This window comes from Aspergillus terreus, genomic scaffold, assembly GCF_000149615.1.
Source record: "Aspergillus terreus NIH2624 scaffold_1 genomic scaffold, whole genome shotgun sequence".
NCBI classification, from domain to species: Eukaryota; Fungi; Ascomycota; class Eurotiomycetes; order Eurotiales; family Aspergillaceae; genus Aspergillus; species Aspergillus terreus.
The window spans coordinates 291,853-319,487 of NT_165972.1; the positions used below are offsets into that span (position 1 = coordinate 291,853).

At 52.0% G+C, this 27,635-nt stretch overlaps 10 protein-coding genes across 10 annotated transcripts; 5 read left to right on the forward strand and 5 right to left on the reverse strand.

Moving 5' to 3' along the window:
* Positions 1-435: 435 nt before the first annotated feature.
* On the forward strand, positions 436-3,364 carry ATEG_00095 (mismatch repair ATPase MSH1; the record flags this gene model as incomplete). Its single annotated transcript, XM_001210181.1, has 3 exons — positions 436-445; positions 522-1,571; positions 1,620-3,364. 3 exons carry the CDS (start codon positions 436-438, stop codon positions 3,362-3,364), a joined length of 2,805 nt encoding a protein of 934 aa, XP_001210181.1.
* A 1,088-nt stretch (positions 3,365-4,452) lies between these two features.
* Positions 4,453-6,339, reverse strand: ATEG_00096 (MDR family MFS transporter; the record flags this gene model as incomplete). Its single annotated transcript, XM_001210182.1, has 3 exons — positions 4,453-5,662; positions 5,722-6,059; positions 6,115-6,339. 3 exons carry the CDS (start codon positions 6,337-6,339, stop codon positions 4,453-4,455), a joined length of 1,773 nt encoding a protein of 590 aa, XP_001210182.1.
* Positions 6,340-8,182: 1,843 nt separating this feature from the next.
* ATEG_00097 (uncharacterized protein) lies at positions 8,183-9,221 on the forward strand (the record flags this gene model as incomplete). Its single annotated transcript, XM_001210183.1, has 2 exons — positions 8,183-8,612; positions 8,821-9,221. 2 exons carry the CDS (start codon positions 8,183-8,185, stop codon positions 9,219-9,221), a joined length of 831 nt encoding a protein of 276 aa, XP_001210183.1.
* Positions 9,222-11,333: 2,112 nt separating this feature from the next.
* ATEG_00098 (uncharacterized protein) lies at positions 11,334-12,852 on the forward strand (the record flags this gene model as incomplete). Its single annotated transcript, XM_001210184.1, has 3 exons — positions 11,334-11,378; positions 11,428-11,633; positions 11,685-12,852. The coding sequence occupies 3 exons, from the start codon at positions 11,334-11,336 to the stop codon at positions 12,850-12,852; spliced, it is 1,419 nt and encodes a 472-aa protein (XP_001210184.1).
* Positions 12,853-13,740: 888 nt separating this feature from the next.
* On the reverse strand, positions 13,741-14,372 carry ATEG_00099 (uncharacterized protein; the record flags this gene model as incomplete). The annotated part of the gene is made up of 2 exons (XM_001210185.1): positions 13,741-14,177; positions 14,327-14,372. 2 exons carry the CDS (start codon positions 14,370-14,372, stop codon positions 13,741-13,743), a joined length of 483 nt encoding a protein of 160 aa, XP_001210185.1.
* Positions 14,373-14,724: 352 nt separating this feature from the next.
* Positions 14,725-16,975, forward strand: ATEG_00100 (acetoacetyl-CoA synthase; the record flags this gene model as incomplete). The annotated part of the gene is made up of 4 exons (XM_001210186.1): positions 14,725-14,832; positions 14,881-16,369; positions 16,422-16,762; positions 16,817-16,975. 4 exons carry the CDS (start codon positions 14,725-14,727, stop codon positions 16,973-16,975), a joined length of 2,097 nt encoding a protein of 698 aa, XP_001210186.1.
* Positions 16,976-17,419: 444 nt separating this feature from the next.
* ATEG_00101 (Tim17/Tim22/Tim23/Pmp24 family protein) lies at positions 17,420-18,376 on the reverse strand (the record flags this gene model as incomplete). Its single annotated transcript, XM_001210187.1, has 5 exons — positions 17,420-17,752; positions 17,814-18,027; positions 18,076-18,102; positions 18,178-18,293; positions 18,362-18,376. The coding sequence occupies 5 exons, from the start codon at positions 18,374-18,376 to the stop codon at positions 17,420-17,422; spliced, it is 705 nt and encodes a 234-aa protein (XP_001210187.1).
* Positions 18,377-18,850: 474 nt separating this feature from the next.
* Positions 18,851-23,588, reverse strand: ATEG_00102 (valine--tRNA ligase; the record flags this gene model as incomplete). Its single annotated transcript, XM_001210188.1, has 6 exons — positions 18,851-19,876; positions 20,301-21,004; positions 21,167-21,208; positions 21,261-23,267; positions 23,363-23,494; positions 23,558-23,588. The coding sequence occupies 6 exons, from the start codon at positions 23,586-23,588 to the stop codon at positions 18,851-18,853; spliced, it is 3,942 nt and encodes a 1,313-aa protein (XP_001210188.1).
* A 1,116-nt stretch (positions 23,589-24,704) lies between these two features.
* On the reverse strand, positions 24,705-25,949 carry ATEG_00103 (casein kinase II subunit alpha/alpha'; the record flags this gene model as incomplete). The annotated part of the gene is made up of 4 exons (XM_001210189.1): positions 24,705-24,794; positions 24,860-25,279; positions 25,337-25,710; positions 25,835-25,949. The coding sequence occupies 4 exons, from the start codon at positions 25,947-25,949 to the stop codon at positions 24,705-24,707; spliced, it is 999 nt and encodes a 332-aa protein (XP_001210189.1).
* A 456-nt stretch (positions 25,950-26,405) lies between these two features.
* ATEG_00104 (ribonuclease P subunit p30 family protein) lies at positions 26,406-27,430 on the forward strand (the record flags this gene model as incomplete). Its single annotated transcript, XM_001210190.1, has 2 exons — positions 26,406-26,481; positions 26,559-27,430. 2 exons carry the CDS (start codon positions 26,406-26,408, stop codon positions 27,428-27,430), a joined length of 948 nt encoding a protein of 315 aa, XP_001210190.1.
* Between the last annotated feature and the right edge of the window lie 205 nt (positions 27,431-27,635).

The window sequence follows — 27,635 nt, forward strand, 5'->3', positions numbered from 1 at the left end:
TGCAACGATCCCAGAATTCAAGAATTGGCTTCACAAACCTGGAGCATCCTCCTGCAATAGACTAGCTCACGCGTGGGGTGCAGGAAGTCGAGCTGCCTGAAATGTTGCGCGGAAGTGAAAGAGTTGCGTTGAGCGGCGGGAAGTTCTCTGAAGCAGATTTCGGTGGCGAAGCGGGAAGGTTTGGCGAGGAGCTTTACCTCCCCAACTTCGTACCTAATTTACTTCCTCTTCCGCGTACTGCTCCCTCTCACTACGACCAGAGCTTCACGGCGCTCCCTCTCGGACCATGCGTCTTTATGGTTCGCATGTCAGCCTCCTGATCTCATCGCCTGCGCGATCGCGCCCGTCCCTCGAGGTTTTCTCGCATCGCTGCCAGATACACCGAACCATTTGTCATCATGCCCGTCGCCCGTCGCAGCGTGTCGCGACGCCACCATGGGCGCCAGTACCGGTGTCGCATTTTACGATCGCAAGAGGTGCAAAGACTCAATCAACGGTCAAGCTAAAGGATATTCCCCAAGGCGCGCTGAAATTGGACTCCTACAATGATGTTATGGACGACGCGCCTCGTTACCCGACAGTCGTGCAGGGACACTGGAACAATATGCAGAAATTCAAGAATTGTGTCATTTTGACAAGAGTAGGGGGCTTTTACGAGCTTTACTTCCAACAGGCAGAGGAGTATGCCCCATTACTGAATATCAAGCTTGCGTCCAAAAAGACCAGCGCCGGTCCTGTTCCAATGGCGGGCTTTCCCTTCTTCCAGCTGGACCGCTTCCTGAAGATTCTGGTCCAAGATCTGAACAAGTATGTCGCGATTAGTGAGGAATTTGCCCTTGGCGAAGAGGACAAGGCTCGGTCTGGAGGGCTCCTTTTCGATCGACGGGTCGCCAGGATTATCACGCCAGGGACGTTGATCGACGAAAAGTTCATGGACCCATCAGAGAATAACTTCCTGTTGGCCATATACATGGATATCCCGTCCCTAAAAGCACAACTAAAGCACCAACAAGATGGGATACACGTACTCTCATCGGCATCGCAGCATGTAGGCTTGTCCTGGCTAGACCTTTCTACGGGCGATTTCTTCACACAGTTCACGACGGCACAGATGCTCCCATCTGCCATCGCCAGAATCGGTGCTCGAGAGATACTCGTCGACCAGGATCTTCAAGACCTAATCGGACAGGAACTGCAACTGCTAGTTGGCCACGACCATCGACCGGTGACTTTCTTCCCGTACCCCCGTAAGATCAGGCCGATGCATCAGTGGGATTATATGCTCGAAGCGCCTGTTCCCTCAGAAGCCATAGAGTCCTTTACCACCGAAGAAACGGCCGCAGGCTATAGCCTTCTGGAATATGTTCGTGTCCAACTCCAGGGGGTGGATCTAAAACTTCAGCCCCCTCGTCGCCGACATCTGAACGAGTCCATGAATATTGACCGCAATAGCCTGCGGGGTTTGGAGATCCTCGAAACAGCTCGAGATGGCTTTGGGAAAGGCAGTCTGCTCCACGCAGTCCGCCGCACGTCGACAAAAAGCGGAGCTCGTCTCTTGCGTGACCGCTTGAGTAAGGTCTCCCTTGCCCTGCGAACTGTGTATCGCTGACCTTGATTAGCCTCCCCATCCACGTCACTACAAGTGATTAACGAGAGACTCGATCTTGTGTCTGTTTTCATCTCCCACAAGAAATTACGCGATAACGTAACTCAGCTTCTGAAGCGCAGCTATGATGCTCAACGCTTGGTTCAGAAATTCACGCTGGGTCGCGGAGACCCAGATGATCTCATCTGTCTGTCCCGAGCGATAGAAGCCTCTAAAGAGATCAAACGAGTCATTTCCGGTGCTGGGTATACTGATGCGAACTGTGCGCCCTCATCCCATGAACCCCACAAAAACAGCCTGCGAGCTTTGGTGAATAGGCTTCACTTGGACGGTCCCACTGCACTGGCAGACAGGATTCTGGCAGCGATAGACGAGGAAGGCTTGTTACAAAAACAGCGCATCGAAGATGATACCGCGGCGGAGGCTGCTACCCTTGCCCAAGAGGTGGCAATGAACGAAGGGTTACCGGGAGACTTGGACGCTTTACCAAAGAAAGTCAAATCTAGAAGCACCGAAAAGGCAGGGATGGCAACGGAAGACCCATCGACTGTTGATACGTGGATTATGAGACGCGATGCCAGCCCTGCGCTGCGAGAGCTTCACCAAGCCCTGAGCGACCTGCAGGACGAGAAGGCGAAGTTGACGCAGAAACTCCGTAATGCGGTCGGGTCGTCGGCTCTGACGCTCAAATGGACCCCAGGCCTCGGCCATATTTGTCACGTCAAAGGCGCCAAAATTTCCCAGGGAGCGCTAGAAGACTTGGGAGTCACTCGGAACGTCTCATCAACCAAATCAACAAGGTCATTCTATCTCCCCGCGTGGACCGAATTAGGCGGCCGCACCGACCAGGTGAAGCTCCAAATCCGACAGGAAGAGCAGGTGATTTTTGAAAGCTTACGCCGCGAGGTCATCCTCAATCTTGTCAAGATCAGACGCAACGCGTCCGTGATGGACGAGCTCGACGTGGCTTGCTCTTTCGCCACGCTGGCTCAAGAGCAGCAGCTGGTTCGCCCAATCCTCACCAACAGTACCAAACACAAAATCGTCGGGGGCCGACATCCGACAGTCAAACTGGGACTGGAGGAGCAGGGCCGACGGTTTGTCAGTAATAACTGTTTCCTAGGAGATCCCGAGCGCATCTGGCTAATCACCGGACCCAACATGGCTGGCAAGAGCACGTTCCTGCGGCAAAACGCCCTGATAACCATTCTGGCTCAGGTTGGATCGTTCGTCCCAGCTGAGTATGCAGAGATCGGAATCGTAGACCAGATCTTCAGCCGCATCGGCGCTGCAGACGACCTCTTTCGCGACCAGTCCACTTTCATGGTGGAAATGCTCGAGACAGCCGCGATCCTGAAGCAAGCGACGCCCCGTTCGTTCGTCATCATGGACGAGGTCGGTCGGGGAACCACCCCCGAAGACGGGACGGCCGTGAGTTTCGCATGTCTGCACCATCTACATTATCGCAATCGCAGCCGGACCCTCTTCGCGACACACTTCCACTCGCTCGCCGAGCTGACGCACGACTTTGAGGCGCTGGGCCGCTACTGCACCGACGTCCGGGAGACTGCGTCCGGGTCGTTCTCGTTCGTCCATCGCCTGCGCAAGGGCGTGAATCGCGAATCCCACGCGCTCAAGGTAGCGCAGCTGGCTGGGCTACCGAAGGAGACGATCGAGATGGCCCGATGCGTGCGCGCCTTGAACTGGGCCCCCTCGATCGAATCCAAACAACCGAGAATGCATCAAGCGAGCTCCTAACTTCGTGAATTTGTATTCTACACCACGACCTATGTACATGACCGAGATACCAATGTAAATGCATTTTGTTCCCTCATAGCCCGTATAATACACCCACCGCCATAAATATTTACAGCTTCGCGCTCCCGGCTCTCCCCGCACTCAACGACTGACTCCGCCCCAGATCAACGACAATGCCCTCCCCAAACGCCGCCTCCTGGACATCCTCATCCTCAACCCCATTAGCAAACTGCACGACAACAAAATCCACGCGGCGCGGACCGAGCACAACCATCGGCGCATGCCACGTGCCCGCACCATACGTCACAGCCTGGTTACCGCGGGCGACGAACGCGCGCAAGCGGGACAGGTCAGGCGGGTCGCGGATGGTAACCGTCTCACCCTCCGCCGTAGTCGCGGTGGCGGTTTCGCCCTTCCGCGTCGGCGCAACAACCACCAGGAACCAGGGCTCGTCGGTCTTGCCGGGCTGCGCGGAGAGGTCGAGCGGCGAGAAAGTCTGGGTGGTGAAGGGGTGGCGCTCGAGGATGCGGACGTCGAAGACGTTGGTCTCGGGGAGGGCGCGGCTGCCGGGGACGGAGCGCAGCTTGCGCGGGAAACAGGAGAACATGCTCATGCGGGCGGCGGACGGGCGGCCGCTGGGCGCGCGGCCGGGGTATTCGTTCAGCAGCGGCGAGATGGGGCTGTATTTCAGGGCGGAGCCTTGGTTTGCGACGACGGGGGCTGGGTCGTTGGATGGCAGTGAGGAGAGCGGCGGCGCGACGGAGAGATCGCGGGGCAGGGGGCAGCTGATTGCCGTGCCGAAGGGGGCGAAGCTTTCCTTTGTGAGGGGCTCCGGAACCACGCGGAGGGTCGGGTGTGAGGTGAGGATGGGGGCCGGCATGGTGGCGGTTTAGGGGCTGGCGTGGGTAGGGAGGTGTGTAGACAAGGACCAGCCTTGGAGATGGAGAAGATGCGGTTGTTATAGCTGTGGAGAGAGGTGAGCTTGCGGCGATGGTTTAGGGCTTCGGGAGTCGCCGCGGGGCTGCCGTCATGTTCGGCCCCGTCGGAAGAGCCCGACATCCACCACGACTATGACTATCTTGCACAGATTATACCACCCCAACGCCGCTTTCCTCCGAATACGACACAGGCGGTTTCTCCTTGAGCCCCGTCTGCGTCTCAACATGTTCCTTCCGCAGTTGTTGCCGCGTGATGAACCAACTGGCAATGAACCCGCATGCCGCCAGACAAGTATACAGAATCCAGATGTTGCGCATACTCCAGGCGTAGGCATCCTCCACTACACGCCGCTGGTTGGCGTCTGCAAGGGTGTTGACGATCCCCACGTTGGCTGCGGCTTCCGCGCCGGCAAGCTCCTCGGTTGTCGAGGACGAGAGACCCGCCGAAATCAGCTTGGGCTGCTGCACGTCCATACTGTTCTGGAAGATGACACCACCAATGACGACTGACATGGCCATTGCGACGTTGCGGATGAAGCAGAACGTAGCCGTTGCGGTGGCCGTCTCACTCTGGGGGACGTTGTTCTGGAGCGCCAACAGCGGAGGGAAGAACAACAGCCCACATCCCATTCCTGCCACTATTTGGTACCCGATTATCTTGCCGGTCGTAGACGTAGCATCGTAGTTGATAAACAGCCCAAATCCACAGACAACCAGGGCCGTGCCGATCCAGATCACCTCCAGATAACGACCGGTGCGGTGGATGAAGACTCCGGCCAGGAGACTGAGCCCGGCTTCCGAGAGGACATACGGCAGAATCAAGAGACCGGAATGGAACGGACTGGCTGCCTTGGCTGACTGGAAGTAGAGGGGGAGGTAGTATTCCGCCCCGAGGAAAGCAAAGCCATGGGTGAAGCCCACCAGAAAACAGCCGATGTTGGACCAGCCTCGGAAAATACCCATCGGCATCAGTGGATACTTAGCCAGCCGTTTTTCGCAAAAGATAAAGACGAGCGACATCAGACATCCGAAGATGATCAGACAGATCACTTTGGCGGAGTCCCAGGGGAATGTAGCTCCTCCAAAGTCCAGTCCAAGAAGAAGCATTATCGTCAGCCCGAGTATAGATAGGCTACCATACCAGTCCACCGCCTTGATCCCATCCAGAACGGAAGTTTCGGGGTTATGTACGTCCAGGAAGAAGAACATGAGGACGAATGCGACGCCACTGGTCGGTAGGTTGATCCAGAAGATCCATCTCCAGGTGACGGATTGTGTGAGGGAACCACCCACGAGGGGCCCAATGGCTCCCGCAATAGCCCAGATGAATTCGATAAGCCCGAGGAACAGGCTGCGGTGTCTAGTGGATGTTAGCCCTCCGTGGTAATATAGCAACTCCATCAGAGATGCGTGACCTACCTGACGCTAAAGAGGTCTGAGATGACAATGGTAGTCAGCTGTAGGAGACCCCCACCCGCAATTCCCTGTACACCACGACCAGCAATCAACATGGGCATGTCAATCGCCCAGCCACAGACAATGGACGACAAGAAGAACAGGGCAACGGCCGACAAAAGAATCGGTTTTCGTCCCCAGATGTCGGACAGATTCGCCCAGATATTGGAACTGGCCGCATTGGCGAGAAGATAGGCTCCTCCAATCCAGACATAACCCGATCCGGAGTGCAATTCTGCAGAGATTGTGGGTGTCGCGGTGGCCACGATGGTTTGGTCCAGAGCTGAGAGGAACAAACCCAGCTGTTCGGCGGTTAGATTGAGTTTCTACTGGATGCAGTGTCACGATGCAGCTTACCGAGAGGGCCAGCATGATCGCTGCGACTTTCAGGTTGCTTCGGGCTTTCTGTGAGCCTGTTACAGACCGGACTGTTGGTCCAGCAGATGCATCTAGCGGTCTCAATTCGAAGTCTTCCGGTGTTTCCGCATTTTCCATTCCTTGTCCCGGTTGTTCTGTAGTATTCTCCTCACGGATACTGTCATCTGGGACAGGCGATGCTGCCTCATTCGCAATAGGAGTCATGATGTGTCTTCTACATGTAAGTATGATAGTCACAGAAGGAGAGACATCTACCTTGAGAACAAAATTAACAATTTATATATACGATGACTCGAGTAGAAAATGATGGATCCCCACTGTTTGCTCCGTTTGCCTGGTGGGGCAATATAAAAACGGCAAAAATGTCCTCGATCTACAGAGTACAAAGAGAAAACCTGACCTGGTCCCCATCTTTTCGGGAGACAATGGAAAGACTTCCATCGTACTTGGAACTTGCTGGGCTATACATAACCCTACCAGCTGTTAATTTGCAAAATGAATCTTACGACCGCTACAGACCCAAGTAGGAATATGGCCATCTCACCAACATAATATACGGCTTCCCCTCCAAATCTCAAAGGGAATTGTCTACTCCTATGCATCTTCTCCTCCTTGAGCGATTCGAAATGACCTCCTCCCATCTTCCTACCTACTCATCTTCCAGAAGTGCCGGAGTTTATACGGAGTTGAAAGCTGTTTCAAACCTTCATCAACATACCGGACCATGCGATAGATAGTAGATCCACGAACCTAGACTGGGGGACGCATCAAGTCGTCGTCCACAATGTCTATGGCCAAGATCTCCCCTTTTAGTTTGCTTTCCAAAACCAGGCCTTTAAAACGTCATAGTCCTCGGATCGGAAAGTCGTGGAAGAAAATTGTTTCCCGGCGGTTGAATAGTTTCCTACAGTGAGACCTTTCGCACTGAAAATACTGATCCCTATTCTGCAAGTGGTTCAAAAATGAATGGCTCGCAGGGTCGAAAGGCATTGAAATACCGGGTGGCAGACAATGCGGGCAAGGATAAGAATCTCTGAGGAAGTATAGAGCACAAGCGGAAGTAATCACGGACCTAGAAAGAACGGTTCCACGAGCTGACCCAGGGCCCCAGCGCAGGATAACATAGGTGGTGAGTCTGTGACTGACTCTATAATTGAAAGCGAGACCGGATGTTCTTTGTTGATGGCCAGTCAGTGCGGGGGAGAATGAGGCATTCATTCATTCATTCAGCCCTCGACCAACGCACCAGACTGCAACCAAACACCACAAGGATCCTCTTCGCCCTTCCCACCTCCCCCCAGAGCTGTATTTTCCATTTCTCTTGAGGTATGTCATCCGGCCATCAAGGAACGGCACGGACTGTCAAGCGAAGTCCACAATGTTTGTTCCTTCCACCCCAGCTGTCTGTTGAAATGGTCCATAACCTCTTTCAGGACCAAAGAAGACAAGAATACGCACCTTTCAGACCGACTACACCTCCTTGCTCGTGTCATAGCGCAGATATGTGATGTCTCCGCCGTTCCGGAGGCCTCGGTTGGAGTGATGCGTCGCGTGGAGATCGTTTATAAGGCTGGCTTTGGACGGTACGATCTAGAGTTGCCGTCGCCTCCAGATGAGAACACCATCTATCACATTGCTTCGCTCACCAAGGCGTTTTCTACAACGGCGGTGATGATGATCGCAGACCAGGGAAAAGTTGATGTGCATGCGCCCCTGACCAGCGTGATCCCGGAGTTCCAGTTGCAAGATCAATGGATTGGCGAGCATGTCACTCCGATAGATATTCTCTCCCATCGAGTTGGAATCGCGGGCGGCAGTTGGTTATGGTCTCAGGGAGGCAATCGCAATCATCTCTCCATGGACGAGTTGGTTGAGGACGCTGGCCACATTCCCGCAAGTCCAAGACTTTCGCCAGGGTTTCCTGTATCATAACCTTCTCTATGGGCTTGTTGCCGAACTAGTTGAGCGAACCACGGGCCAGACATACGGGAGCTTTATTACCGAGAACATTTTCCAACCGCTGGGTATGCACCGAAGCAGTATCAAGATGGACGGGCCTTCCCCTGAAAACTACGCCAAGGCCTACATACCCATGGACGACGGCTCCTTTGTGTCAATCGACCGGCCAGAAACAAAAGATGGCACGATACAGGCGTCCGCCGGCGGAGTGCGATCCTGCGTCAAGGATCTGCTGTCCTTTTACGACGAAATCCTGCAGGCGCGGCGGCGGGAGGAAGCTTCGGCCTCAGAAGGATACCCTGGAGCGATCAAAAATGCCTCCCTACTCACAGCCGGGCACACATTCTTATCACGGTCGTCTCTGTACGAACGCTCCGCGGCTCTCGGTCTCCTAAGAGTGCAGCTCCCGAACACTTTCGGCGATATTGGCCCGAACAGCGGATTGGTCACGCCGATACCGACCATCGGACGAGATGATCCCTCGCGGCTCGTTCTCTTCCACCAAGGCAGCTATCCCGGTTATCTCTCGTCAGCCATGATGGTCCCCTAGGAAGCCCTAGTGATCGTGGTTTTAGCCAACTCACTTGCGCTGAACGATGCTGCGGATTGCATCGGCTAGTTCCTGCTGGAGCAGGCACACAACACACAAGACGGATTTTGTGGCGCTTGCCCAGCAGAGTCGCGATACGTATGTGCAGTCCTTTGTTGACGCAGAGATACAACTAGAGGGAGGAAAGGACCCACAGCAGGATGTAAAGAGTGTTAATGCATACACTGGGGACTACTTCAACGCTCTCCAGAATTTCTATATTCGAGATTTTGACCAAGACGATGCTCTCTACATGTGCTTCCACGGCCAGGCGTGGGACGTCTATCCTCTCCAACCATATGCAGCCGACCCTTTCACTTGGTATACTTCTCGAGAGGACCAGGCGAAGCGGGGTCGCTGGCCCATCCAGGCCGGTGACTACTTTAAATTGACTTTCACGTCTGATGCCGACGGTAAAATCACACAGCTTCAGGTGAATATGGATGGCTTAGCGGCCGCTGAACGAACGTTTCACAAGAAACCCCCGGGATCTGGCAAAGACGAGGAGGCCGCCTCAAGACAAAAATGCTCCTCTTGAAATGAATGCATATGGATATCAGGAAGACTATTGCCGAGACAGAGACAAGGTAGCACACCATCGCAACAGCGGTAGTATATATAAAATTTAGTATAAAATATACTGTCTATATAGGTGCGGGAGATTAGCAACTTATAATATCTTCTGTATTTATCTGTTAAAGGCAATTATTATTTCTATTAAAACAGGATCCTGTCCATTCTAAAACACGGTTAATAAAGCCTTTTATATAAGTATTATTAACTTTAATATAATTTACTATATAATTAGCTCCGCTATTAGCCTCTATCTATTCCCTACTATTATCTAAATACTCCAGTCTGTAATCAGAAATAGAATAAGAGCTTAGCTGTAAAGATAGATTAATTAACTCCCTGATGTAGTAGTCGTATATATTAGAGGTAGTTTGAATACAGTGGGTATATTCTCTTCTTTTACTAGTTGCGACTACTATAGCGTTCCTCAACGTCTTAGTGGTCCTATCTCCTCCACTTCCTCTAATATAATTATCTCTTCCACAACGCAGTGCACAAGAACTTCCTAGCTTTAGAGAACTATAACATGTATTAATAGATAAGCACACTCAGTTTGACATATAGTACAGAAATATAAATAGGAAATCGTATTAACTGCATACGCTACCTCATTGTACGTGTTAAATAGAGATATCCTCGTATATATCCATCTCAATCGATTAGCGCCTAAATCAGTCTAGGAATAAATAGATGTAGAGAATATCCTAAATCCAACCCAATGCCTCTATAGCTCAGTGGTAGAGCGTTCGACTTGTAGCTGTAAATTGGGAATGATTAAAAAACAATTTAAACAAACCCAATGCGCAGAGTAATCGAAAGGTCCGCGTCAACCCCGCGTGGAGGCATTCTTTCTTTCCTTTTTTTTTTTTTTTTTTTTTTATATATTTTTTTTCTCTTTCATAAAACATAGCTAGCTAGATGAAAGACTAGTTTAGTTGTATGTAGTAGGTAGAACTGGTCAGGGGAAATCAGGACGAAGCCCACGGTCGAGTTTTTGTGGCGGAAACTAAAACAATCAGAATGTGAAGAGTCTACTCCGTACTTTAGCAGGTTAGACGTCCTGTCAATCAGGTGAACAGTAAGTATTAGGATAACGATAGTACTAGTAGGACTAGTTCAATTAAAAGACAGATTCTTGCATTCCGCAGCTATGGGGTAAGAGAGATTAATATATATACACACTAAGAGGTGACTATCCAGTATTTTACGTCACTACCGAAGGAAGGTATAGGTGTCATTGACTGGGTAGGAAGGGTGTTGGGAGCTGGGAGCGGGAAGCTCACGTGAGAATACTGATAAGGGGTTGTTGATAAGGGACCGGAAGGCTGACGTGACTGTCGGCCCAGTCGGTCCCCCATGACAGCACTTATGATAGTCGATTGACGGTTAGTAAGGAAACGTGCTACTATTAATGATGGACGAGAGAGACCCCAAGAGGAGAGCTACCAGGTTGTTCTTATTATTATACAGCGGTGTAGGATCCTCATCATGATGATCGACGTCCAGAAACTAGTATTACGCCATGAACCTGCCCTGGTATAGACGGAGTAAACAGCGGTGGTGGCATTCCCATCCAGTATAAGAACTTGAAAGTTGATCCGAGTAGAAGAGAGCCATGGTTCTCTAGAATTTACGTCATTCCTATGTAGCTAGTCAACAATTAATCTTACCTAACCTCTCTTATATCTGCTACCTCTGCTTCACACACTCAGTCAGACTCTTATCCTACTTGCTCTCTCGTCTTCATCTTTTCCACCATACGAGCCTTTCAGACTATCGCCTATCACTATCTATGACCACGGCTAGGTTCTGAATCTGCAAAATGCGTTATCGCCAGAAATATGCATCCCCCAGAAAGCCACCTTGCTTTTCTGGAAGCTACGAAGAGGGTCCAAATGTGAGAAAGTTTTGCCCTGAATGTCGCCAGATAACGACAAAGAGACATCTTTGTAATCCATTGTGTCGGAGATGCGAGACCTACTACTTCCCAGGCAGTAGTCCTTGTGACACCTTTTGCGGTTCTTACCCATGTTGTGGGTGCTGTGATGAGACTCGGACAACAACTGTTGCAGCCAACATGGCTCTTCCGTCCTTGGACTCTAATAAGCAGCAGAGGGACCAGGTATGCTAATTAACAAATATTGTTGACTTCGGGTATTAATACTTTTTAGATTCAGTTCCCAGATTTGCTGACTATTATACATCAATTAATCGATTTCATGTTCTCCGAAAATAAGCTACAACTGGACTTAAGACAGGGTATCTACCGATCTGTGATTACAGCCGTGGGCGGGTCAGAGGCATTTGCCAACATAATCTACAATACAATTGACCCGGATATTCGAGCATTAAAGAATCAATTAATTACTGCGGAAATGTACGCAAAAAGATTCTTCCCTGTTGTTTTTCACTGTTAATTATCTTGTAGGCTACATGCAATCCGTCTAAAGCAAAGCTCGAACAACCCAGCAATCTGGGAAGATCCTCATGGAGGCTATCTAGACTTTGTTACACAGACGTCTCTGCCAACATATCTTCGTTTTTACGTTGGTCAGTCCTGTTTGCCAAAACAGCGGGTTTCGAAACATATTCAAGAAATATCTAAAAAGTCAAAACGCTCTTTACATTACTATATTATTAGTAATAAGCCGGATAGATACGCGAATTTTATTCGGCTTTGGAGGATTCCTTTTCCTCCACAAACTAATAGCATGCTTATGCTTGGTTTTGAAAATTTCCTAGAGATGGTTATGTGTCGAGCTTTTCAATCTCTTCCTACATCAAGTTTAGAGGAGATTTTTGGGCTTTGTCCAGGACCTTTAGGTCAATACTCTAATATTGGCTTGAATGTTATGTCTCCTTTGCTTCAAGGAAGATCTCTCAGCCCCTATTCTCGCTATAAGGTTGTACAGCTTTTGTGTGATTCACCAGACTCTGAAATTTGCGCGTGGACACTCTATCGCAACAACGAAAACTATCAGCCACACGAAAGTCCTGAGAAATTGCCTGTGAGAAGATACAAGGGTAAAGAGGGTTATTGCAGCGCTTTTCACCAAGCTATCAGTACAAGCTTGAATTTTGAGGACGTTCAAGCTAGTGAGAATATCTGGTGCCCTTTGGAAGTGCATACAATCGATCCTCAATCCTGGTTTCGGTCAACAATAGCCATGTTGCAACAAAACAATGCAATCGGAACCGAAGCTGAGATGATCTGTCCTGTTGGAAGCTCCGACGCTTCTATAGGAATTGTCTTCGAGGCTACCCTACTACATGACTATAATGAGAATGGTCAAGTTAGTCTACCATGGGGCCTACGGGAGAGTGGTTTTCAGGCCTCAAATTCATTAATTTGGCCGTTCAATCTTCGACGATACACAGGCATACCAGAAAGCTTTCAAGTACAGTCTTTTACTGCCTCCGCGTATGAGATCCTACGTGATGCCTTTCAAGAGCTTGTAGCTGGGACTCATCTTCGAGTTATCATTATATGTGGTGATCTTGAAGACATACTTCCGACTAATACAACGAAAGTGCCTTTAACACTCGATAATATGGCTTTTGATCTATGGATTGAAACTCAAGAAAAAAAAGGTTAAAAGAATATTTATTCGTGCACCAATCTCTCTTTCCCAGCTTTGGGCTAGCCATGGAAAACAAGCCTATGAATTAACAAGTATTTTTAATTTTTGTTTTGCGCTTACTGGCGTTACAGGAACCTTTCCTTCTTTTTATGAATGCTCTATGGCTGTTGCTTTGATAGTTCGAGGATGGGCGGATGAGAGAGATAAAAAGGTCCCTCTAGCCAGTCCTGCTGATCTTGAGCCGATATTAAGAGTCTGGCTAGCTGATAAAGGATTTAAATCTGATCAAGACCTGCTACGTTTAGCAGAAGCTGCTGGGGGCTCTTTACGATACGGACTTTTTGTTCTTACACAAAGCCTGCCAAGATCAAAGCATAACAGCGGCCCTCGTTCTCAGAGAATCCCGGAATCAAAGGTTAGAAGACGTCACGTCATCCCCAAAGAGCTACTTGATAGCGTTCGGTTGATCTACAATGAGCTCTGTCCATGCCGATCTGGTCCCCGAATGCTGGACGATGAGAGCTCCGTTATCCCGGCAATAGATGACTTGGAGCTCGTTGACGATAAAGAATATCAAAATACGCCGGAACTGGGCAAGGAAGAACTGCCGACAAGTCCATTTTTTTTCCGGGCAGGATTCAAGTTGTTGGCCGGCAACAGATATCAGGTTCAGGCTACAGACCGCAGATCGTCGAGTTTTACGATTCAACATTGCACTATCTTATTCGATATGGAGCACCGGCCGACAGATGATAATTTCTTTTGGGTAAATCAGTGATATTTCAAACACCTGCAGATTGACAGGTAGTTTATCGCCGAGGTCACTAATATCGCACAGGCTCTGGTAGAATTTAACATCTCCGATAAAACACCAGCAGCAAAACGCCTTAAACCAAACACAGTCTAGTTCTTTGCACCAATCGTACCTAGATCCAGATCTTCAAACTTCCGTTTTCTCGGCTTCAACTTTTTGCCTCTGGGAGAATTTTGGGTGGGGACCACATTCATCCCGTCATCAGTATATGCGCCACCAACAAAAGGTAACAGTTGCGGATGTTCTCTCTTCAGTTTTTTGAACCGACTATCAATATAGATATATCTTCGGGGTTTGGTGCAGAGCTCGACATAGGTGCTTCCTTCAAACTTATCGACAAGACTGTTCGCCCGACATATTGTTTCCCAGCTATCATTTGCAGCGTAAGTTGACCAAGTTTCAAATCCATTCTCGTCCTGTCGGTAGATTCGAAATGCTAGGCGAGCGCCAGGGTCCTGGTCTTGTGCCGCTGTAGCCCATGCGTGAGAATGTCTTTGGCCTGTAGGTGAAAGCTCGGCTTTTACCGCTATTATATAATAATAATTTGGTAGTTAGTCTATCCTGCTATGTATTCTAAAGAGTCTTCTCTCGGGCTTCTTATATCTATTAAACTCTTATACTGTTTTTAGATACTCCAGAATCTCTGTAATACCGCGTCTAATTATACAATGTTACATGGCTCTTGGGTGAAGGCGACTTCAGCCTTGTTCCAAGATGACATGGTTGCACGCGTTTGTTTTGCAGGGTGATTCACATGAAGAAGTCCTCAACTCCATCGGCGGGAGTTATATACTTCGATGTGATATGGACATCCATGGATATTGTATTTATGCCTTCATGATTCTTCATAGTGCCATGAACCGGTGGAACAACAGCCACCACTTCCCCGCATTCCTCCAGTTTATCCATGAATTGCCGAGGCCATTCCAGGTTTTGCCCTCTTTGCCTCATAACCTAGGCAGGCAATGCAAGCAAGAAAAGTCTCAGAATCATCGACCGGCTGTCCCTGACTTTAAATCACCCAGCAAACTCGTCCATCTGCCACACACGCAAACAATCAACAATTCACAGCCATGGCGCCGTCTTTACCCCGCAAGCTCTGGGAGCATCCCAATCCAAAGTCCACCAAGATCTGGGCCTTTAGAGAGAAGCTGGAGCAAGAGAAGGGGATTAAGCTACCGGTATACGTCCTTCTCGCCATCATACAACCCAGACGCTAACACAGACAGACGTACGATGCGCTGCAAAAATGGTCTGTGGACAACCGGGCCGAGTTCTGGGCCTTCTGCTGGGACTACCTCCCCATCATCTACGAGGGCAGCTACACGACCGTCGTCGACGAGTCAGCCCGGATGGACAGCGTCCCGACCTGGTTTGAAGGTGTCCGCGTGAACTTTGCCGAGAACATGCTCTTCACGGCGGAGAAGTCCCGTAATGGGTCGGTGGCAGTCACAAAGAAAGACAAAGAGGATGACAAGATCGCTCTCACGCAGGTCCGCGAGGGAGGCGTAGAGCCAACGGTCAGCATCACCTGGGCGGAGCTGCGACAGCGGACGGGACGATTGATGCAGGCGATGAAAGCGGCAGGCGTCGTCCAAGGGGACCGCGTCGCGGTTGTGGCCAGCAACAGCATTGATACCCTCGTGGTGTTCCTCGCGACCACTGCTCTGGGAGCGCTGTTCTCGTCGACGTCCACCGACACGGGTGTCAAAGGCATCCTGGACCGTCTGCTCCAGCTCAAGCCGCGCTGGGTATTCGTGGACGACGCAGCAGTCTACAACGGGAAGCAAATCGACCTGCGTGACAAGATCAAGGACATCGTCCAAGGTCTCGAGGGCGTCCGCGAATTCACCGGCGTCATCACTCTCCCCCGATTCCCAGGTCGTCCGGTTGACGTGAGCGCCGTCCCACGCACCCAACCGCTAGCCACATTCCTAGCCCAGGCGGCGTCCGACAAACTCGAGTTCGTGCGGATCCCCTTCCGCGACCCCTTCCTGGTCGTATACTCCTCCGGGACGACAGGAAAACCGAAGCCCATCGTCCACGGCGTAGGCGGGTACGTCCTCAACAGCAGCAAGGAGGCCCACCTGAACCGTAACCACGGGCCGCACTCTGTCATCCTGCAATACACCACGACCGGATGGATCATGTACATGCAGGCCATCTCGGGGCTGCTGTTCGGCGGGAGGCCCATCCTGTACGACGGCAGCCCGTTCCTCCCCGACGTGGGTTTCCTCATTCGCCTCCTGGGCGAGCACAAAGCAACGCATTTCGGCACGTCACCGCGGTTTCTGCATGAGCTCCGTAAGAACGGCATCCGTCCGCGGGACATCGCGGATCTCAGCTCCCTCAACATCGTCACGAGCACTGGCATGGTGCTGGCAGAATCCCTCTTTGAGTGGTTCTACGATGAGGGCTTCCCCGCACACGTCCAGCTCGCAAATATCTCCGGAGGCACCGACCTGGCGGCGTGTCTGGGTCTCGAGAACCCACTGACCCCGCTGTACGTCGGTGGATGTCAAGGCGCTGGTCTTGGGATCGCAGTGGCCGTCTACGACCAGGCAGATGAAGGCGCTACGGGAGTCAAGGGTACCCAGGTCCCCGATGGCGTCGCGGGTGAGATTGTTGTCACTCGTAGTTTCCCGACCATGCCGGTGAAATTCCTCGGAGACGATGGACCGCAGAAGTACTTTGACTCGTACTTTGCGCGCTTCGACAGTGAGCCCTCTGCTCCCGTTGGTATACAGAAGACCATGCTAACTCCTGACAGACGTGTGGACCCACGGCGATTTCATCATGATCCATCCCGAGACCAAACAGATCTTCTTCCTGGGTCGGTCAGACGGCGTGCTGAACCCCTCGGGCATCCGCTTCGGCTCCAGTGAGATATACAATGTCATCGATACGCAGTTCACCGAGGACATCGTCGACTCCCTCTGCGTCGGGCAGCGACGTCCCCAGGACACCGACGAGTCCGTGATGCTGTTCCTGCTAATGCGCCCAGGGCGCCAGTTCACTCCGCAGCTGGTCGCCCGCGTGAAGGAAGCCATCAGAAAGGCACTCAGCTCGCGTCATGTGCCGAAGTACGTCTTCCAGACGCCTGAAATCCCGGTATGTTCCTTCTGAGGAAGGTTGTGAGAACCTGTCAAGTACTGACGTGTGCAGACGACTGTCAATCTGAAGAAAGTCGAGCTGCCGGTGAAGCAGATTGTATCTGGAAGGAAGGTTAAAGCGTCCGGCACGCTCGTCAATCCCCAGAGCTTGGACTTTTACTATCAGTTTGCTGAGGTGGAGAAGCTGCTGCCCCCGGTGAGCAAGCTGTGATCTGCATATCCGTTACATAGAGTACATCTGTAGAATGATACATCCTGCATATGCCTATTATGCTTTGGCTGATGATCAGACCCACACGATTTCAAAATTTAAGAGTTACCATGCCTACTTGATCAACTCTCACAGAAATGATAGTTTCGACAACCAATGCTATTCTAGGATATCAACAACCCTGTATCCAAGCTCCATCGCATGGGCAATCCAGTCTAGCCCTCTATCCTCAGACATGACTCCCCCATCCGCCTGCGGGAGGGTTCCAGGTAGCGCTGTACGTCAGGCGCAATCGAACACCAACCAAGTAATACAAGACAATCATAGACAAGAAGCGAAGGACAAGATATATGCACCGACTCTATACGCCGTGAAAGAAAGAAGAACCCAGTCGTCCCAAGTGAATGATGATGGTACACGAACACATCGTCTATTTGTTGTGTATCATGAAGTTGCGGAATGAGTCCCAGTGATCACAGTCGGAGTAGCTAGATGAGCAATTAGCCAACCATCGTCCAGTAATCCAGTACGCAGGACAAGAGTAAACACATACATATACACCATGCTGCTCCGGAGACTAGACATGAGGGTGTCCGGATACCAGCGGAAGAGATACATGACGAAGGCCCAGCTGAGACTGGCAAAGGCCGGCCAGGCATTCTTCTCAATCTCGGCCCGAGCTTCGGGCGTAATGAAGCCAGAGAGAGGGTGCATGTTAGGTCGGACAGCGAGCTTAGCGAATCCGAGCACCACGCGAGCAAACACGTAGATGACAATCTGGTGGGGCATTGTGTGAGTATTACTGCGATAGCCGTGGTATATGGCGCCCTGGACATACCTGTTGGGAGACACTGGTCTTTCTCCGACCAAACACGGCGTATCCTCCAAGCAGACCAGCGAAAAAGCTGTCATACCGTCCCTCTTTACTTGTCCCCGCAGGATTGAGATTCCGAAGGACCAGCATCGTGGCCTTGTATATGAACGCGAACGTCGCTAGGTTCCGGGCGTGTTGTCGGGTGGCTTTCAGGACCAGCTTGGTTTTCTCCCGGATGCTAGGCTCGATCAGCAGGTCACTTTCGAAGCTGCGACGGGGTTCTTACGTTCCCGAACGGAAAAGGAAGATCATACTAGAGACCGTAAGAGATTAGCTTCGAACGTTCTCACAGAAAATATAGCAGAATAAAGGTCATCGTATGACATACACCAGAGCGTGCGGAAAGCGCACTTTCGCGCCGTATACTGCACCATTGCGGACCGCCTTTGCCAAAGCCAGGAACGGGGCGAGGTCTTTGTTAGTGACGAGGGTATCTAGATGTGACTGTCCTAAAATCAGCGATAGTCCAGATACGACGAAAAAGCAGGCGAGTGTAGGTAATCGCGTCATACCACAAGTGAATCCATGATGAAGGTGGACCTCGGCAGCGCAGCTTCGGAGAATAGGCGAAGGTCGTAGGTAGGCGGCGAGACACTTCACAGACAGAGGGAGCCCAAAGTGACGAAGACGAGGATCATGAGGTAGAACCAAGAATAGCGATAGATATAGTCGACAACAGAGGAGTCGGACAGCGGAGAGGAGTGGGGAGGACGGCAATTCCCAGCATGGTGGTATCCGCGCAGGACATCTCGAGATCCTCGGCATGTGAGCCTGCAGCCGAACGCATCCACACGTCATGTCACGTGAGTACCATTCCACCACTACAGAGATACTCCAGAGTAGATACTAGTAGTATATCAACTTTTATTCTATAGTCCGACCTTGCAGGTCATAGGAACAGTGCAGTATGCAAGTCATCAATGATCAACCACCTGGAACGCCGGGTGCAGAACACCTAAGTACATGTAACAGTAGAAAAAAGATAGTAATATCATATCACCTCAAGCCGTCTTCACCCTCTTGGGTCCCTCGTCCTCCGAAATCTCATCCACCTCCATCATGTCCACATCGTGATCCTCGTCGTCCGACTCCACGCCCGCGCGCCGCTTCAGACCCTTCATCTTGCGGGTCTGCAAGCCGGTCAGATCCTGCTTGGTCAGATGCACGCGACCCATCTTATCACCGATGGGGTCCAGCTCGATGTTCTTCTTCAGCTTAACCTCCTCGTTCGGCCGCTTGCCCTGCTTGAGCGCCTCCTTCATGACGTCGCGCGGCGCCTCGTGGATGCGCCCGACCTTGAAGTCGAACTTGGGGCCGATCTCGTCGAGCTCGACACGGGGCAGCTTGTGACCGCTGCGCTTGGTGCGGATCTTGTACCAGCGCAGGTGGACGACGGGCGCCAGGCCCTCCGTGGGCTCCTCCGCGGCGATCATCAGCGCATACTGCAGGCCCTCGACGTCGATCTTATCCGAGGTCTCGCCCTTGAACATGTCGACGAACATGCTCTTCAGCAACACATGCACCGACGACGTCGCATCGTCCCACGCGCTCCCAGCAAACAGCAGCAGCGGACGCATCCCCACGCCAATCTGCATGCTCAGGTTGTTGAAGGGAGCAATCTCCTCGCCGTCCGGGTTGGGCAGGAGCATCAGCTCGCACATGTCCAGCAGCTTGGAGTCGAAGATACGCGCCAGCGTCACGCAATTGGGCCGCTTCTTGTTGCTGCTGCCGAACACCACAATGCCGCACTCGTTCTTGTTGGCCAGGAACTCGAGACTCTCCGCGTTCTCGAATGGGTGGATGTTCTCGTTCTTCTTGTGGAACAGGACCGAGTTGGGTCGCGTCAGCGAGTGGAACGTCTTAAGCACCGTGTTCAGCGCCGTCGGACATTTCGATCCGTGCATCACCAGCGTCCGTTTGGGCGGCTCGATGAGTTGAGGCTCCTTGGCCTTGAGGATGCGCGCGGTGCGCGGATTCTTGGGCTTCCTGTGCAGAGATTTCATCGTTAGCCAGGGAGGTCCTTTTTGCTATCCGCATCGCAAACGCTGTAGACTAATTAATGTACTCACACTTCTCTGAGCATCTTGGCAGGTGTTCCTCTCGTTGGTGAAAAGTGAGTTGTTGGAAATCACCGACTGGACGGAAAATCCAGAAAAGGCGGAGGGAAAAGTTTTGGCGGAAGAGGCTTGGCATTCCTTATCGATAAGCTTATTCTTCATCTGCCCATCACCGATTTCTTTGGGCTTCATCCGACAAAATATTTCATAGCATATTTCAGAACTTTCAATACACCAAGTTATCCATGTCAACTATACAAACGTAGGATTCATTCAAATCTACCCGCTATGCTATCTACTCTAACCGCAGCTTTTCGAACTCGCGCACCTGTTCCTCCAGCCGTGCGGCTTCGCTCTCAGCGTCGCGAAGCTTCTTCTCCTCCTGCTCGCGCACCTCGGGCTTGGCCTTCTCCTGCCAGGCAGCGCTGCCCACAAGGGTCTGTTGGCGGCGCACCGTCTCGCGGACCTTTGCAAGATTAGCCTTGGCCTTCTCCTCCTGCTCAAGCGCAACCTCCTTAGACACACGGAGGTAGACGGCCGCCTCGGCACCGACGGGAGACACAACGCAGCCCGAGGGGCTGGTGGTGTCCTCCGGTCCCTTGACGCTCAGATCACCCAGAGTCTTGCCACCAAGAGACTTGATGATGTTGAGCTCATTGGAGACAGTCTTGTGGCTGGTAGCATCGTAGGTCTGGACAATGATGTCGCCCTTGGTCTTAACCTCATACTGAGCCAGGATCGAACGAATCGCCTTGGACACGTTCAGGACAAGCTCGTAAGCGGTCTCGGCTTCAGGGTCGTTGAACTCAGCCTTGTACTCGGGGTACCGGGCCTTCATGATAGAGATGGTGCTGTCACCGGGACGGCGGGGCAGGCGCTGCCACAGGTGCTCAGTAACAAAGGGCATGATGGGATGGATCAGGAGCAGTGCACCCTCCAGAGCGGTGTACAGCGTCTGCTTGGCAGTCTCCTGGACCTCAGCAGGGACGTCCGGCGCGAGGAGCGATTTGGAGTTCTCAATGAACACATCGCAAAGCTGGGAGTACCAGTATTGGTACACCGTAGTGGCCACGACGGAGAACTCACGCTGCTCCAAAGCTTCGTTGATCTCCTTGGTGGCAGCATTGAACTTGTGCAAGATCCAGCGCTCAGAAAGAGACTCCTTGCCGGTCTTGGTAGGGGCAGGCAGGGGCTTGAAGTCGTCACCCAGTTTGCCAAGGACGAACTTGGTAGCCTGGTAGATCTTGTTACAGAAACGACGGTATCCGTGGATGACCTGGATATCGAAGGCAATATCACCACCTGCAACATGGTCAGTTTTAATTTCAGGATTAATCATGCATGAATAACATACCGCCGGTAGTGTAAGACACAAGAGCGAAGCGCAGGGCATCAGCACCGCACTCGGGAATACCCTTAGGGAACGCCTTCTTCTGGTACTTCGTAGCAGTGGCGACCTCCTTATCAGCAAGGTTACCCGTGAGCAGCTTGGCGTGAAGCGACTGGAGTTCAATTCCCTCCATGACATCCAGAGGATCGATGACGTTGCCCAAAGACTTGGACATCTTGCGACCTTCCGAATCTCTGATGAGCGAGTGGCAATAAACCTCCCGGAAGGGGATCTTGCCCGTCATCTTGATGCCGAGCATGATCATTCTGGCAACCCAGAAGAAGAGAATATCCCAACCAGTCTCCAGGACAGAGGTAGGGTAGAGGTTCTCCAGATCATGGGTCTGACGGGGCCAGCCGAGAGTGGAGAAGGGCCACAGTCCGGAGGAGAACCACGTGTCGAGGACATCAGGGTCTCTCTCCAGAGAGAACTTCTTGCCAGGGAACTTGGCCTCCGCCTTCTTCTGGGCCTCTTCCTCAGTCCGGCCAGAGACCCAGTTGTTGCCGTCACTATCATCGCACTCCTCGCCTTCAATCTTGACCAAGTAGGCGGGGGCCTGGTGACCCCACCAGAGCTGGCGGGAGAGACACCAATCGTTGATGTTTTCCATCCAACGGTAGTAACTCTTCTCAGCGGATTCGGGTCTAATGACAATCTCACCGTCCTTGACAGCCTTGATAGCAGGCTCAGCGAGTTCCTTCATCCGCATCCACCACTGGGGCTTGAGAATAGGCTCGATGACATCGTTGGACTTAGCGCAGCGAGGGATCTTCATGGGGTTGTTCTCCCACTTCACGTACAATCCCTTCTCCTTCAGCAGCTCGATCACCTTGTACCGAGCATCGAAGCGCTTCATACCCTCGAAGGGACCACCATTCTTGTTGAAGGTACCATCGTCATTCAGCACAGAGATAAACTTCAGGTTGTGGGCCTTTCCGCGGTTGAAATCGTTGAAATCGTGGGCCGGGGTGATCTTCACAGCACCAGTACCGAACTCAGGGTCCACATCGGCATCAGCAACGATAGGCAGCAGGCGGTCCACGAAGGGATGACGGGCAGCCTTGCCGATCAGGTGTTTGTAACGCTTGTCGTCGGGGTGCACAGCAATACCGGTATCACCGATCATGGTCTCCGGACGGGTAGTAGCAATCTCAATGCGCTCCTTCGTGCCATCAATCTCGTAACAGAAGTGAGTCAGGACACCGAATTCGACCTTGCGCTCATAACCGGGCACATCCAGGAGCGTGCGTCCTTCCACCTCTTTGTTCTCGACTTCGAGGTTAGACAGAGAGGTGTTGAGAGCCACACACCAGTTGACCAGACGGTTAGCACGGTAGATAACACCCTCTTCGTGAAGGCGCACGAAGGTCTCGGTGACAGCAGCCGACAGGTTGGGGTCCATGGTGAAGGCCTCACGCGTCCAGTCGAAGGAACCACCGACTCTGCGGAGCGCGTTCTTGATGTTGGCGTGGTACTCATGCTTCCAAGCCCAGACGCGATCCATAAGAGCCTGACGACCCAGATCGTGACGGGTCTTCTTTTCCTTCTTCCAGAGCATCTTTTCCACCACGCTCTGGGTGGAGATACCGGCGTGGTCCATACCGGGGAGCCACAGGGTGGTCTTACCCTTCATGCGCTGCCAACGGATCATGGTATCTTGAAGAGCGTTGGTGAGAGCGTGGCCCATGTGAAGCGAACCGGTAACGTTGGGGGGAGGAATGGGGATGACGAAGTAGCCTTCAGGCTTGACCTTGTTATCAGGGCCGAACTCGGGCAGGAAGAGGCCGCGCTCCTCCCACCATTCATAGCGACCGGCTTCAATGACCTTGGGATCATAGGCATCAGTAGTCTTCTCCTTCTCGACCTTGGGCTTCTTCTCAGCCTTCGGGGCGGCGGGTTTCGCGGCGGCAGCCTTTGCCTGCTTCTCGGCAAATTTCTTCGCCTTCTCGGCCTTGCGTCGCTCACGTTCCACTATAAGTCATCACCAACGTGTCAGAAACATATTTCCAGTAGTCACTGCGCCCAGTGACCGAATCCGCGGGCGGTGTAAGTATAACAAGACGTACGTTCTTTCTCGCTCTTCACCTTGGGGACTACAGAGCCATCTGCCGACTTGGTAGCGACATCGGCATTCTGGTTTCGCGTCTGATCATCGGCCTGGGGAGGGGTGTCAACCACGGGAGCAGCGGGCTCACCAGCTAGAGAAGCCACGAGTTAGTCTATATTCAACACATGAGTCATCAGTCGGGGGGAGGGCTTACTGGGATTCTGGGGGGCAGAAGGTTGAGCCATTCTGGAAAACGATCGATAGATAGGAGGAGTAAATCTCCAGGGCGCCGATTGCGCCACGAGTCGCCGGATGAGTATCTTGACCACCGGGAGAACTTCAACGGCGATAGATAGAAAAGGAAGGAGGGGGAGGGGTTCGCTGGAGGTTGTGCGAATGCGGCGGGCAATCAAATTTCCTGGCGCAGAGGAGAAAATGGAACGAATCAGAGATTGGGACGGCGGGCCCAGTTAGTGCGTGCGAGCACAGTGGAGAACGACGGAGTACAGTGTTGGAGTAGGTAGTCGCGCGGAGATCATGTATGTCAGGATAGTGAGATGGTCGATGTTGTCAGTTGCAGTGGGTTCAATTGCACTTGATTTCTTCTCTTCATCGTCCTGTTTCATCTATGTGTAGAATCAAAAGGATTCTTGTGAGTCAGTATCGGCACGTGATGTGTGCTTGTATAAGATTACATAATAGGAGCAGAACAACTTCATACTCGGCTGTTGATGTCTCTTACTACTCCGAACATCAATGGAAAGTTAAAGGCTTCAAATCAACTAGGTATGCGCCTCATATCCAAGATGGTGTCTTACGGAAACAGTATAACAATGGTTAATGAACTTCAAATGCGAAATAGACATAACTTGAGAAATACCCATCAACACCAGTCCAAGAGATCACTCATCAAAGTCGAGAACAGAGAGGACCGGAGGAGAGTCGCATGCAAGATCATTGAAAAACTATGTGGATACGCTGAATCAAACAGGAGCGAAGTAGACCCCACTCTAAACACCACTAGAGATTCCACAGAATACGCCAAGAGAAGTGAGCTGAGATGGGCTCCGTACCCAACATAGGTATTAGGTGTATGTCATCGGTTCATCATCGTCGTCTCCGTCCGTATGCCGTGAAGCCGCAACGACCGTTGCCCCATGGCCCGTAGGTTTCTCGTGTTTCTTTCTGTTAAATAAGATCCGCCACCCTAGCCCACTCGATGTAAAACTCCAAATTCAAACCAAGTCGGTGGCTATCAAACAGCCAGATGACGGCATAAGTCACAGGAAACGCTGAATGACAATTCGATCGTTGCCGGAGAGATCAAAAAGAGCTCCTACTAACGCCTCGGTTTCAATCGTCTAAGCAGCCGTGTTGTTCCGACTTTGGTCGGACGGCCGGACAGGGTCAAAGTAAGGATGAGCCATCGCCTCCTGGGCAGTGAGTCGCTCCTGCAATGAGGTTAGTCATCTGAGAAATCTCAAGTTAAATTTGATGGTGTGGCCTGAATCCATACCGCGTGATCGTAACGGAGCAGCTTGTCCAGGAAATCAATAGCTTCATCACTGACGAAGCGCTGGTTGTCGGGATTGACGAACGAATGCCAAGGTTTCCGGGGGAAACGGGAGAGAATCTCGTCGTACTGAGGGTCCAGCTCAATTTCGTACTTGTCCAGGTACTCGAAGAGTTCCTCCGTTCCAAGCACCTTGGCGATCTTGACGAGCTGATCGGAGTTGCTGTTTCCATGGAAGAAAGGTTCCTTGCGGAAAATCATGGAAGCGAACATGGCGCCAAGAGACCACATGTCTAGCGAGTAGTCGTACTCTTGGAAATCAACGAGCAGCTCCGGGCCCTTGAAATATCTTGACGCAACGCGCACGTTGTATTCAGTGCCCTTGTGGTAGAATTCGGCAAGACCCCAATCAATCAGCCGGAGCTAGGACCGCGTTAGCAAACGTCGTATGGAAAGGGATATAAGAATGGCAGAACGCACCTTGCGCTTTTCATGGTCGATCATGACATTGTGGGGCTTCACGTCGCGATGCATGATACCCTTACTGTGGCAAAAGTCCAGAGCCTTCAGAAGTTCGTACACGTAGAAACGAACATCATAGTCGGTGAAGCGGGGATACAGCGTCCTGAAGTCGGTGTTGTTCACATTCTCAAAGACCAGACTGGGGGTCTTGCTTTGGCTATCCCGGACCACATCCAACAAGGCAACGACATTTGGGCCACCGGCGAGATTCTGAAGAATTTTGATCTCACGCTTAATCTTCTTCTTCTTGACCGGTTTGAGGACCTTGATGACACACTTCTGGTAGTTCACGACGTTGATGCCCTCGAAGACTTCCGAGTACTTTCCGCGGCCTACAATAGGAACGGTTAGTAAGCATGGTCAACCAAATGCGCCACCAAAGCACGACATCCAACTGCGGCGGAAACACCGTGGACATATCAGGTGATAGCATGGATCATGCAAAGGGTTGCCTACCAATCTTGCGCACGACTTCGTAGTTCTCCAGAACACCCCAAGAAATGTTCACGCTGTCATAGTCCCAGTAAGAACGAGGCATATGCTCGTTCACATCAGCGTAGACGCGCGCCATGGTGTTGGCGGCTGAAAAGCAGGCCGTCGAGCCCACAATCGGATACGGGAGATAAAATGCGGCGGGGTAGAGGAGGAGGAGGAAAGTGATGAGGCGGAAAGACGTGATGATGGAAAGAATTGAGCCAAACCAATGGACAGACAACAGCAGCTGCAAGAACCGGAGCAGGAAAGCCCGTTGAAACCGTGCAGCCGTGCTATCGTCCCGAGCAACGATGAACTGACACCCTGAGAGAATCAGTGGAGGATGATCCCGACTGGGTTTCGGTCCGCCTTGGGACGGGTCACGTGGAGACAGAGATAGACACGCACGGAGATTCGGCGAAATGGTTGATGCGGGCGGGTGATTTGCAGATTTCCTTTCTCGGACAGCTTCAGTCCCGAGTTCCTCCTCGTATCATAAAACATAATAACCACAGCAGACAAGGGCGCAGGGCTTGTCTTTAAGCTCCCCATCATGTTCTATGATCTCAACGTTCCTTACAGTCCGGATGATCCCGAGATCTCCGCGACCCTAAACTTTCTCGCCGAACGTATGTCACTGCATTCCACCACTACCATACACCTGACTCCGAAACCACCACATGAAGCGCTAACCTGACTACCGTAGTCGGTTACACAACAGTCGCTCTCTCCCAGAGTCTCAGTGGGAAACTCCCTCCTAATCCGACGCCCCCGTCCACGCCACCCAATGTACCAAAGGGCCTGACGCTATTGACCCGCATGAACCTGACCGTGTCGGACCCGGCGCAGAACCAACGCCTCACCAGCCTGGCGCAGGTCTACGATCTGGTGGCCCTTCGCCCAACCACAGAGAAGGCCCTCCTGAATGCGTGTACCAGTATGGAATGCGACGTGATTTCGCTTGATCTCTCCGTGCGACTGCCGTACCACTTCAAGTTCAAGATGCTTTCGGCCGCTATCGCACGTGGTGTCCGCTTTGAGATCTGTTATGGTCCCGGGGTCACTGGCAACGGACTTGAGGCGCGACGGAATTTGATCGGAAATGCCATGGCGTTGATCCGTGCAACACGCGGGCGGGGCATCATCGTGTCAAGTGAAGCCCGAAGAGCGCTGGGGGTTAGGGCGCCATGGGATGTGATCAACCTGGCGTGTGTCTGGGGGTTATCACAGGAGCGTGGGAAAGAGGCCATCTGTGAGGAAGCGAGGAAAACAACTGCGCTGGCGAGGTTGAAACGGACCAGTTGGCGGGGAATCATCGACGTTGTGGATGGTGGAGAGAAGCCGAAACCGAAGCCGGAAAAGCTACCGCTCAATCAGAAGAAAACCGCCTCCAAAACAAAAGAAGCTCCCAACCTCGAAGGTAATGGGGACAGCTTGAAGAGGAAAGCATCTATCGGGTCCGAGGTAGTCGTCGAAGAGGTCGAGAAGCCTTTATCTAAGCGGGAGTTGAAACGCAGAGCTAAGAAGGCTCGGGTGGAAGCTGCCGGTGGAGAGGACGGAACGCTCGCAAATACTTAAGTTTCCATCATGGCGGTATCTCATTTGTCAAGCTCTCGGAGGACGGTGAATCTTCCTCTCCTCAAGCTGGAAGAACGCCATATGACGGAAAACCGAACATTTCGTCACGGTGATTTACGGTCTCCAGCTATCAACGGTCGTTGCATGCCAACTGGAACGAGAATGCACGCGTTCTCGAAGCAAAATGGGCAACAGATCGAATATT